This window comes from Lagenorhynchus albirostris, chromosome 13 (genome assembly GCF_949774975.1).
Source record: "Lagenorhynchus albirostris chromosome 13, mLagAlb1.1, whole genome shotgun sequence".
Taxonomy (NCBI): domain Eukaryota; kingdom Metazoa; phylum Chordata; class Mammalia; order Artiodactyla; family Delphinidae; genus Lagenorhynchus; species Lagenorhynchus albirostris.
Window position 1 is genome coordinate 44,492,168 of NC_083107.1, and position 12,150 is coordinate 44,504,317.

The 12,150-nt window shown below is 37.1% G+C and overlaps 1 protein-coding gene across 3 annotated transcripts in view; it reads left to right on the forward strand.

Moving 5' to 3' along the window:
- Positions 1-12,150, forward strand: part of ASB3 (ankyrin repeat and SOCS box containing 3) — a 95,288-nt gene that overhangs the window by 218 nt on the left and 82,920 nt on the right. Inside the window, exon 2 of one of the 3 annotated variants that reach the window (XM_060169966.1) lies at positions 8,916-9,022. The exons of 1 other annotated variant lie outside the window; for it this stretch is intronic. Coding sequence is in view for 1 of the 2 variants with exons in the window: in XM_060169964.1 (XP_060025947.1) it covers positions 9,988-9,992 (5 nt within the window). In the remaining variant the exon portion in view is untranslated. Of the gene's footprint in view, positions 1-8,915; positions 9,023-9,962; positions 9,993-12,150 lie in introns of those variants that run through there. One more of the 3 variants, XM_060169964.1, reaches the window with a different exon arrangement.

Here is a 12,150-nt window from a genome sequence, read left to right on the forward strand (position 1 = left end):
GCTTGGCGCTCGTGGAGCAGCTACAGGAGAGTGTGAGCGGGGCGGGTGCTGGTCTTCAGATGAGAAAATTCGAGGTGGCGAGGAGAAGTGAGAAGTGGCGGTGTTCCTGACTGCTCTATCCTCTCGCTGCTTTTCCTTTTCTCCGCACGTAGCTTCTGTACACTTCATCTTTCCCGCTGGAAGTTTCTCTCCGCCTCTTTTGCTGTGGGCCGCGGTCACCTCACTACTTCCAGCTCCTGACTAACGCAGGGCGGGGGTTGGCTCAGTCTCCGCAGCCATGGTTTCGGGGATACCCGAGCCGAGGAAACCTGTCGTCCCCTCGTATAAGAATACTGCAATTCTCCGAGGATGGCCTAGACGGAGAATCTCCTTGTGGGAAGGGCAGCTAGATAGCTCAGCCCCTACATTTTTTGCTTTACGGGAGTCTCTTTCATCCCAGAGTTGAAGTGTTGGGTTGCTGTTTTGTTTTTTTTTGGGGGGGGTTGCTGTTTTTTTAAGGAAGCCGATAAGTTGCTTTATGTGGGGTTCAGGGCCAGGTGAATGTGAGGTTATGAACTCACATGAGATTCAGATATCTCTGACTTTATTCAAAACACAAAAAGTTTTGGATTCCCCTCCCCATCTTAAAAAAAAAGCCGTTGTTTTCATCTCTAATATAATGGGTTATACAGTGTAAGTTCTATAGCACCTGTCATTGTCTTTCTGGAGGTGGGAAAAGCTAGACCTCCGTGCTAGATCTGCTAAAGACTGTGTCGCCCCTTGTGTGTCGTCGTCCCTCCCACCCCCCGCGCAATTTGAGCCAAATCAAAAAGCAGGAAGAACAGTCTGTTTTTCTATTTTTTGTTTTAAAAATTTCCTTTTTTAAAACAAAAGGAATCCGCAGCATCAAAGAAAATTACTTTTTTCCAGAATTGAGGTGTTGTTCATTAATTTATTTACTTATTAATGCTTAATACGTGTGCAAACACTGGGATTGGTAAATGGCAAATAAATGGGTCTCTGTCCTCTTTCTCTCATGGTCTAACAAGGGAGATTACACAGACAAATAATGGTAACCTATTGTGATATAATAAAGTAGTTAACATTTATATAGCCTTTCTTCCGTGCACTAGTGTAAGTACTTTATATATGTTATGAGGCAGGTACTATAGATTATACAGTAGAGAGATGTTAGAGTGAAGATATAAAGAAGGGCAGAGATTGGACAGGAAAGGCTTCCCGGGAGAGGTGACATTAGAATTGGGGTTTTAAGGATTTATAGGAGTTCATCAGGCAGGTGGGGAAGTGCATTTCCAGCACCATCCTTCTAGATGGTCCGTTAGGGCTTTTCGGTGTAGTCAGCAGATAGTGTGGGATGGAATCAACAGCAGGAGATTAGTGCTCTCTTAGAGGAACAGAGGCAGTCAGTTCAGATTAATTCAGTTCATTCAGTTCAAGATTAATTCCAAATGGATTAGATATTTAAAAAAACAACAAAAAGAAAACAATAGAAGAAAACTTAGGAGAATAATTTAATGATCTTGGTGTGTAAGATAGGAAATCCTGAAGTCATGAAGGAAAAGAGATGTATTTGACTAAATAAAAATGAAAAATATTTGTCTGCCCTGGTTTAGTCTCTGGGTCTATAGTGATGGAAGCTGCCTCAATAGAGCTTATGTTCAAGTAACAGATAAAAAACAAGTAAGATAATTTCTGGTAGTGGTCACTGCTGCTTAGAAACTAGGGTTGTGTAAAAGAGAATGCTTCTGGGACATGCTGCTCAGGTAGATGGTCAGACTTGTGTGAGGAAGTGACATTTGAGTTGTGACTTGAAATGGTGAAGAGGAAGCCACACAGCAATTTCCAGCAGGAAAAGCTTGGTGTGTTGGAGGGACAGAAAGAAGGCTAATGTTGCTGGAGTATAAGAGCAAAGTGGTAGGAGATGGCCAGCTGGACACAGATCTGTAAGTAGGAGAGTAATGTGGCCTGATGTACATTTGTGAAGATCATTATGGTTGCTGTGTGGAAAACTGATTATAGAGAATGTTATTGGCTGAACTGTGTTCCCCAAAAGGATATGCTGAAGTCCTAACTCCTGGAACCTGTGAGTGTGAACTTATTTGGAAATAGGGTCTTTGCAGATGGAAAGTTAAGATCATTGAACTCGGGTGGGCCCTAATACAATGACTAGTGTCTTTATAAGAAGAGGGATATTTGGACACAGATAGATATACAGAGAGAATGCTCTGTGAGGATGGAGGCAGAGATTGAAGTGATGTGTCTACAAACCAAGGAACGCTAAAGTTTGCCAGCAACCACCAGAAGTTAGCAAGAGGTAAGGACAAATCCTCCCATAGAGGTTTCATGAGATCGTGGCTCTGCTGACACCTTGATTTCAGACTTCTAACCCCCAGACCTGGGACTTTCCTGGGGGCACAGTGGTTAAGAATCTGTCTGCCAACGCAGGGGACATGGGTTCGAGCCTGGGTCTCGGAAGATGCCACATGCCGTGGAGCAACTAAGCCCTCAGCATGTGGGCTTAGTTGTATGGCAGCCCTAGGAAACTAATGGAGGGGCAAGTATGGCAACAGGGAGACCAGTTAGGAAGCTGGTAGCAGCAGAGGTGGGGAGAAGTGGCCTAATTTGGATATATTTTTCAGCTACAGCATCTTGAATTTGCTGGTGGATTAGATGTGACATGTTCTTACAGAGATGAATTAATGATGATGTCTAGATATGTTTTATGAGGAACTGGTGGTGCAGTTTACTGAAAAAGGGAAGAAAAGAATGTGGACTGATGGGAGCCATGTGTTTTTGTCTGTTTTACTTTTTATTTTGAAGTGATTTCAAACTTATATAATAGTTGCAAGAATCAAACCTAGATTTCCCCAGTTGTTAACATCTTACATATGTGGTTTGATTACAATAAGAGTAATTTCTGAATCAAGGGTTCTGTTTTGGACATGTTAAGTTTTATTATTTTTTTAAATTTTTATTGGAGTATAGTTTATTTACTGGACATGTTAAGTTGTAGATATCAGTTAGACATCCAACTGCAGCTAACATGTTGGTTAAATAAACCTGAAGCTCAGGTAAGGAGGTCAGAGCTGGAGTTATAAATTTTGGCGTTACTAGCATATAGATTTACTGAGAGCCATGGTTCTGGCTGACATCATTTAGGGAAAAAATGAGGATAACAAAGGGAAGATGAGTCATTGCAACATTAGATACTGAACAGCATTGAAGAATTAACGAAATGGACTGGGGAGGTGTGCCCAGTAAAGCAGAAAGAAAATCAGAAAACTGAGATATCAAGGAAGTCAAGAGAAAGAAGTGTACCATGGGAATGACCAGCTAGCTGAGTCAAGTAAATGCTGCTGAGGAGTTGTGGAAGATGAGGATAAGCAGGTAACCACTGGATTTGACAGCATGGAGCAGGAGCAGAGGGGAAGAAAGGCTTGATTGGATTGAAGTGGAGGCTTTTTTATGTGTATGTTAAATTAAAAACATTATGTTTTTGCATTTCAGCAGAGTATACACCAGTTTCTCAAAACCTTGGCAATGTTGACATGTTGGGCCAGGAAAATCCTTGTTGTGAGGGGCTATCTTGTGTGTCGTATAACGTTTAGGAGCATACCTGGCTTGTGTCCACTAGATGCTAATAGCAACCCCGCCCTCCCCCCTACCCCCAGCCAAGTTGTGACAACCAAAAATGTCTGCACACATTGCCAAATGTCCCTTGGCAGGCAAAATGGCCCATGGTTGAGAATCACTGGTTTAGACTTTTAAATGAGAGGCTTGAATATTGATGGTAAAGTTTTAGGCATTAGCTCACTGAGTGGGAAGATATTTAGAGGCAAGCAGGGGACCTTTCTAGCACTCTAAAACTTTTGCAGTGTAGTGAACACCTACTTTGCCTATGATGCCTGTTTGTGTTGTATCTTTTGATGATTCCATAAGGCACTTAATCTTACCTCGCACTGATGTCATCATTATGCAGTTATCATCATAGAGAATTTTGAATGTAACTATGTAGAAGATTGTCCTGAATCTGTATTAACACCATCATTGCCTAGAAATTATTTTGAAAAAATAGTCAATTACTTCATTTAATAGTCTCTTGATTTTTTCTCATGTAAATATGGTACAGAATACACAATCTTAAATTTTGTTTATTTTAAATTTCTGCTTCATGGATTCCAGAAAAATTCCCCTTTATTTGGCAAAACTACGCTTTTCTGCACACAAGGGAGTTAGTCTTAATGTGGCAGTTTTCAATTAGCTGCAGAACTACAGATCTGGGGAGAGATCAAGAAAGTTGTGCAGTTATTCATCTAATAAATGTGGTTTGGAAGCACTGTCCAAAGTACTAAGGGTGCTATAAAAATGACTTAGATATAAAAAAAATGACTTAGATATAGATCAAGTCCACCAAAATATTACCACCTAAGAAAGGAGACAGGACTTGTAAATAACTAATTATATTAAAAGTGAGAAGCATTGTTAGAGAAGTACTGTGCAGATATAGTATTGCAGACATTCAAAGGAGGGGGTGATTACCTCTAGCAAGGGATGAGAAGAAGGAAGTGTGGAAACCAATAAAATAGTCTCGGCATTTGTATAGGACCTTATTGGATGGTAGGAATCGGATTTACAGAGCTGGGAGAGGCCTATTCTAAGGGATGAAGGAGCATGAACCCAAGACATAGAGATCAAAAATAATTTGGTTTGAGTATGAGAATGACATAAGGAATTTAATATGTGACAAGGGTGTCATTTCACTTTTGTGGGAAAAGGATGTTTTAATCAATAAATGCTGATAGTGGAATTTGCTATTCATCTATAGGAAAACCAACTAGATCACCTTATCATAAATTATATAAAAAGTAAATTATGAGAATTCCCTGGTGGTCCAGTGGTCAGGACTCCACGCTTTCACTGCTGAGGGCCCGTGTTCGATCCCTGGTCGGGGACTGTAAGCCAGGCAGCGCTGCCAAAAAAAAAGTAAATAAATTGTAAATGAGTTAAAGATATTTCCATATGAAGCAATTAGGAGAATATTCATATAATTGGAGTAGGGATGGTATTTTTTAGTAAGACAGGAAATCCAGATACTGTAAAAGGAAAGATAGACCTGCTATAATAAACTTTTTTAAGTTCGCAATTTTTTTTTTTTTTTTTTGCGGTACGCAGGCCTCTCACTGTTGTGGCCTGTCCTGTTGCGGAGCACAGGCTCCGGACGCACAGGCTTAGCGGCCATGGCTCACGGGCCCAGCCGCTCTGCGGCATGTGGGATCTTCCCGGACCGGGGCACGAACCCGTGTCCCCTGCATTGGCAGGCGGACTCTCAACCACTGCGCCACCAGGGAAGCCCAAAATTAGTAATTTTTAAAGTTAAAAATACGCAAACCTTTTGGCCTAGTGATTTTACTTTTTGGACTTTCTCCTTTAAATACAAAAGCCCTGACACATAAGGATGTATGTATAAAGATAATTCATTGTGGCATTAGCTGTAATGGCAAAAAAAAACCCTGGATATCTGATTTTCTAATAATAAGGCAATGGCTGAATAACTATATGCAAACTCTGTACAACTGAATAGTGAGGTGGTTAGGAGCAGGAGCTCAAGAGTTAGGCTAGTGAGATTCTGATCCTACCTACTACATGTGTGACCTTGGATACGTTACTTAACCTCTTTAGAGCTCAGTTTTCTTACCTTTAAAATGGAGAAAATAACAAATATGAGATGTAAGAACTATTATGAAGATTGAGATTTATTATGTATTTCATTCATTTAATAGATGTGTCCAGGCACTATTTTAAGCGCTTTATAGATACAAATTTATATAATTGATTTATTCCTTGTAATAACCTCAGAAGTTAAATTTTATTGTTTCCTCATTTTACTGATTAGGAAACTGAAACGCAAGAGAGGTTAATATGTTCTAATATAATTCACACACAGGTATAAAATTGTATATCTGTGCCATGTTATAAAATATGGTTGAATAAAACTTTAAATTTTTTTTCTAGTTGAAATTTTTCTGAGACAGAAATGAGAACCAAACACTTGGGCTTTGAGTTAAAAGTTATCCCATATCTCTATAATACTTTCTCATTTAGAGATATAAAGGGCAAAAACCGATAAAAATAAAGACATTTGTTCAAATTAACAGCTAGTATGCAATGAGGTTGTTTAACACTAATTACTCCAGAGGCTGCCTAAGATAGTAATTGACCATTTCTGTTAATTTCCAATATTGATCTTTTTTCCCCTCCAATCACTCCTTTAAATATAATTTACTCTGTGGTAACAAGAAGACTTAAGAGGACTGGGATACACATTTTGGGAAAAATAAATGAGGAGAAAAGTTTTGGCCTTCAGAGATTTTTGGTTAAAATACATCATGTTCACAGGTGACAGAATGCTAGCAAATATCCAGGTGCAAATGTGAATATTGTACATACTCATTTCTTAGGTACAAGGAAAAAGAAAGGAGATTGGAAATTTGATTTCAAATCAAGCTAGAATGTTTCTTTTTTTAATCCCATGCTTTATATTTTTGTTTATGGTTTTTCCTAAGGATTTTCTGTTAAGAATTTTGTATAAGAGTGAGTTTTTAAAACTTCATGTGAAAAAAAAAAAAAAACTTCATGTGTACAACACCTATATATAACAATACCTGTGTAGTATTCTTGTCAAGCCTGGGTATAAGAAAATTATCAAACAAAAAATGTGGCTCATTCTACAAGACAGCTGGCCTGAACCTTGAAAAAAATCAATGACTAGGAATAAAAAGATTCCTCTATAACCAAAGATGTATACTACTATCACATCTTAGAAAAATAACAATGATTTCAACTTTCACCATTTATTGGCCTTTTTCCCCCCATTCAGGATCCAATCAGGGGTCATGCCTTACATTTAATTGTCATAAAGGCTGTTTTATTTTTATTTTTAAAAGAAGTTTATTGGAGTATAGTTGATTTACAATGTTGTTTTAGTTTCAGGTGTACAGCAAAGTGAATCAGTTATGCATATATCCACTCTTTTTCAGATTCTTTTCCCATATAGGCCATTACAGAGTATTGAGTAGAGTTCCCTGTGCTGTACAGTAGGTCCTTATTAGTTTTCTATTTTATATATAGTATATATATGTCAATCCCAATTTAAAGTCTGTTTAAAACTATAGCAGTTCCCCTTTGCCATTGATTCTAGGGCTCAGTATTTTTTTTTTGTACTACTAACAAAGAAAATAACCACTACCAATTACATTTATGACATGCCATCTAGTGTAAGACTCATCTCAATTTCAGAAGTCTTAAAATGAAATAAATATATTGACAAAATATGGCAACTTGCCCAAGGTCATAACACTGGTAAGCAGTGGAACTGGATATCAAACCCAAACAGTCTTGCTCCTGAATCCATTCTTTTGGCCACTTCTCAGTGTTGCCATTTTGTAATCAATGAGTTATTGCATGTAAGGCTTTTTCAGCATAGTGCCTTAATTACATATTAAATATGTAATATGTGTTAGCTTTTATTATCATTTTCACTGCTTCTGCAATTGGCTACTACTATATGTTTATAACATCTACGTTCTGTGACTTTATTCAGTTTTTCTGTGCTTTGCTTATAGGTTGATTCTCAAGCATTGAAAACCTATAAACTTTACAATATTGTACTTATGCAAGTACAAGTCAGTATAAAATCAAGAGGTGTAATTGGAACTGCAGAGAAAGAAATGTAATTGTATTAATCCTCTGCCACTTAAAGTGTCCTTTTAGCTCCCTAAAATTAGTACTATATTTGCTAAAATGAATCCATTTTGTTCTTGAAGATATATATATTTTTACATTTTTTTAAATTAATTAATTTATTTATGGCTGTGTTGGGTCTTCGTTTCTGTGCGAGGGCTTTCTCTAGTTGTGGCAAGCGGGGCCAATCTTCATCCCGATGCGCGGGCCTCTCACTGTCGCGGCCTCTCTTGTTGCGGAGCACAGGCTCCAGATGCGCAGGCTCAGTAATTGTGGCTCACGGGCTCAGTTGCTCCGCGGCATGTGGGATCTTCCCAGACCAGGGCTCGAACCCGTGTCCCCTGCATTGGCAGGCAGATTCTCAACCACTGCGCCACCAGGGAAGCCCTTGAAGATATATTTTGAGCTCTCAAACACTTTGTTCTAATTTACACTAGTTGCTTTCCAAGTCTGTTGCATATCTACCTATCTATATTGGGTCTATCCATCTATCTATGTTTGTTTTTTTGGGGTAACTCTCCTGGGTTAAATCTACTGTTGTATGTTATTCCGTGTCCTCCTTATCTCACATTTCCCTCCCAGCTTGTTGGGGTATACCTAATTAGAAGTAATTTTTTTGGGAAAACATATAAAGCAGGTAATTTAATTTTCACAGGCCTGTAATATGCAAATGTATTTATCTTGCCTTCTCAGTTAATAGTTTGTGAATAGAATTCATAGTTCAATCATTTCGTTTTGCTTGAAACTTTGAAGACATCATTCCTTTGCCTTTTACCATCTAGTATATCTGACGAGAATACTAAAGCCAGTTGATTCTGCTTCTTTTTTGCAAGTAATATACTTTTTCCTCTGGAATGTTTTATTAGACTCTTTTTCTTTATCATTGGTTTTATCATACTTTATGAGAGTATTTCTTTCTAGATGTGGATCTTTTTTCATTTATCCTTCATTGCACTCCATGAGTCCCATTTGTTCACTTATTAAATTTTGTTCTCCTTCATTTTCTCTTTTCTATTCAGAATACCATTTAGATAGATTCTTCCAAACAGAGAGAAAAAGGACAAAAAAAATTAGGTAATGTGGAAGATCAATTCAAGAGATCTATTTCCTTTGACTATCAGTTCTCCTTTTTGAATATCTTTCGTCAGTGTTTCTTTTTTTTCCTGTTTCCATAGTTTCCAGTTGCTCATTTTTAATAGATGCAATGTCTTCATGAATTTCTTTGAGGATAGCACTTACAAACTTTAAACATCTATAAGTTTAAAAGCTCTGCTTCCTTAAGGTGAGTTGATTATTTTCACCCTTTTGTGCTTTTGCTTTTCCTCTTCCTCAAAAATTAAAAAAACAAACAAACAAAGGATTCTTGAACTCTTTGTAAGTGAGCAGGGTATCAACTGTTGTGCCTCACTTTAGAGTCCATGGGTGAAACGCAGGAAAACAGCTGCCTCTTCCTCTTCTCCCTCCACCCTGTGCCCAAGTAAGGAAGGCTTTGTTGTGGAGCATGAAGATGTTCTAATGCTTTCAGGGTAGATTGTTAAATTAAAAAAAAAAAAAAAGTTGTGGTTTTAGCTGAAAACCAGCATTGTTGCTCCTAGACATTCTGTGTGTAAAGGAGTAAGATAAAAGGTTTGGCTTGGCTATCTAATATACATATTATAAGAATCCTGATTTTTGTCCTACAGCCCCTTTCTGCTGTATCTAGGTTTGGTATTTCTTCAGACTCTCCTGGCAGGAAAGGCTTCTGCATGGCTGCAGCTTTCTTGTGTGTACACATGCATATAGGTGCACCTGCATGTTTGTTCTAGACTGTGGTTTTCTCTGCACTGGCTTAATCCTCAATATAATCCCATCTGCTCTCCTTCTAGAATGCATGAATGCACTTCAGTGGGATTTTGCTAGGAAGTGGAAGAAAATGCATATGCTTTAGTTTGTCTTACACAAAGTAGGTAATTGATAGGTATATGTTGAATAAATCAATCAATGTTGTTGAGAATATTGGGCAAAACACATCTGTTTAAATTTTTAAAAATTATGACTTTAGAATACGGGTAATTAAATGAATCTTTGTAAAAAATTCTTTTAACTTTGTCCTGTTTCAGGAAAGAATCTCATTGGGGTTAAAACTTACCAGTGGAGGTACAAAATGAAAAACCTGCCATCTCTCACTGTTTTTTTTTTTTTCTTTCCCCAAAATTAAAGACCTTAATTCCATTTTGTTCCTTTTTAGTGCTTAGCACAGTGCCTGGCATGTTGTAAGTATTCAATGATAGTTATTATTAATGTTTGTTTAAGTTAAACTCTTTTTGTCTCTCATTGGGGAATAATATGTGTAAAGTACTAGGAATAGATTTTGGCATTTATAGTAAGTGCTCCATAAGCGTTAACTACTATTCTTTGATACATGAGCAACAATTTATTTTTTTCTGTGAAGCTTTCTCTGATCTTATGTCCCAGCCTTTCTGGTAAGTAACATTGATTTGCTTGCTTGTGTGTCTCTCCACCAAATGTGGTTCTTGATAGCTGGGAGCTATCTTTTTTATCTTAGTAGTCTTGCTGCATGGTGATTGCTTGCCACCTATCATTAGTCCCTCTTTTTTGCTAGGTCTTAATGGTTGAGGATGATGGTGTGACTAGAACATGGGGGATGTGCACTAGTGGGAAGTGAAATGTGACAAATATGCTGACACCAGGTTGTATGTAGCTGAATACCAGATTAAAGAATTTGAACTTTATTTTGTATGCCCTGGGAGGCATTTTGATTACTGACTAGATTAGTTTCATATTTTAGAAAGATAATTCTGAGTACAGAGAAGAATATGTGCTGGAAAGAAGAAATAAGATTGGAGGCAAGCAGAAGGTGTAAGAAACTCTTGGCTCTTGCGGTATTATAAGGTTCTTATTTTAGTTGAGAAACGTTGCAGCTCATACTTGAAGGATAGGTCTTACCAACACATAACTTTTAAGTCATATCACAGATAGGCTTCAGGGCTTCTCTGCTCACTTTGCTTTGAGTTATATAAAATTTTAAATAAAATGCTAAAATTTATTATAAACAAGGAACACAACTACATTTTGTAAAAATTGTGAAAATATTTTCTGCAAAAGCCTGTGAATTGGTGATATTTTAAACTTGTTTGTTGTATTTTCTGTTCTGTCCATTGTTCAACATTTAATGTGTGTCATGTACAGGGAAGTAATGTGGGACAACAGTTTTCTTTGGGAAAGGAGATGAATTATGTTTTTAATACACTAAGTTTCAGGTGTTTATATAGCTCAACTGGAGGTACCTTACATATAAGGCTTACAGATTTGTAAAGAGTTTGAGGGAGTAGGCTAGAGATTGGACGTTTTCTAAATAAAGATGGTAATTGAAGCCTAGGGTTTGATGAGTTTGTGCATCTGATAAACAGTAGTCAAAGATGTAAATAGAAATGCAATGAAATGTTCTTCTTTTTGGCCTTAGTGATACAGTCACTAGTGTCTGATGTGTCAGAGTTGTAAAGAAGAATGAAGGACTGAGATCTTTGGGTTGAATCAGAAAGGGGTCATTGGAGACCTGAGACTACACTGATTGGGTAGAGTACAGCAGAGTAAAATTAGATTGGAGGGACACTGAAATGAGTTGATAAGGAAATAGAACACTGTAGTTTAAAAATTCCTGCAAAGGATAGGAAAGCTAGAAGAGTGAAAGAAATTGTAGGGTTAAGTGGTGGTTTTTCCAGATGTATGTGCATTGGCTAACCACTTATAAAGACAGGGAGGTTCAGTACAGTTAAATAAAACTACCCAGAAGTTGGTACTGAACTATATAATATTTTAAAAAGGTAAAATGAACATTAAGAAGAATTAAACAACCCTGAAATTCAGTAAAGCTAATTTTCATCATATAAATTTGACATTTAGAAGAATAATTTTAGTACTTTTTCAGGAGTTCAAATTCTTTGAAGAGTAGCCACAGGATTAAAAAATCATTTGCTAATCGTTGAATTTTTAATGTGTGCCTAGGGTGAGTTTATTTTAAAGTTTTAGAAATTCATAAAAATAGATTGTTAAAAGCTGAATAAATTCATAGAAAATATAGTCACAGTATTTTTGTTGAAAAAGATAGGCATAATTGGAATACCCTATTGGATACGTAGATTTCGATGTGATATGATGAGAGGGAATTTTAAGCACATTTATCATATAACTGACTTAGAATCAGGGATGTAAATTATAGGAGGATGATGCTTACATTTATATTCACAACTCTTCCAAAGTTATAATTTTAAAAAGATATGTTTTTATGGAAAAGAGAGATCTAATATAATAGAATAAAATGTTGACTATAAAATGTTTTAAAATCAGTCTTGAAGGAATAGATCACCTTCATGCTTTCAAATATTCAGAGTTGACATCACAGCAACCTTC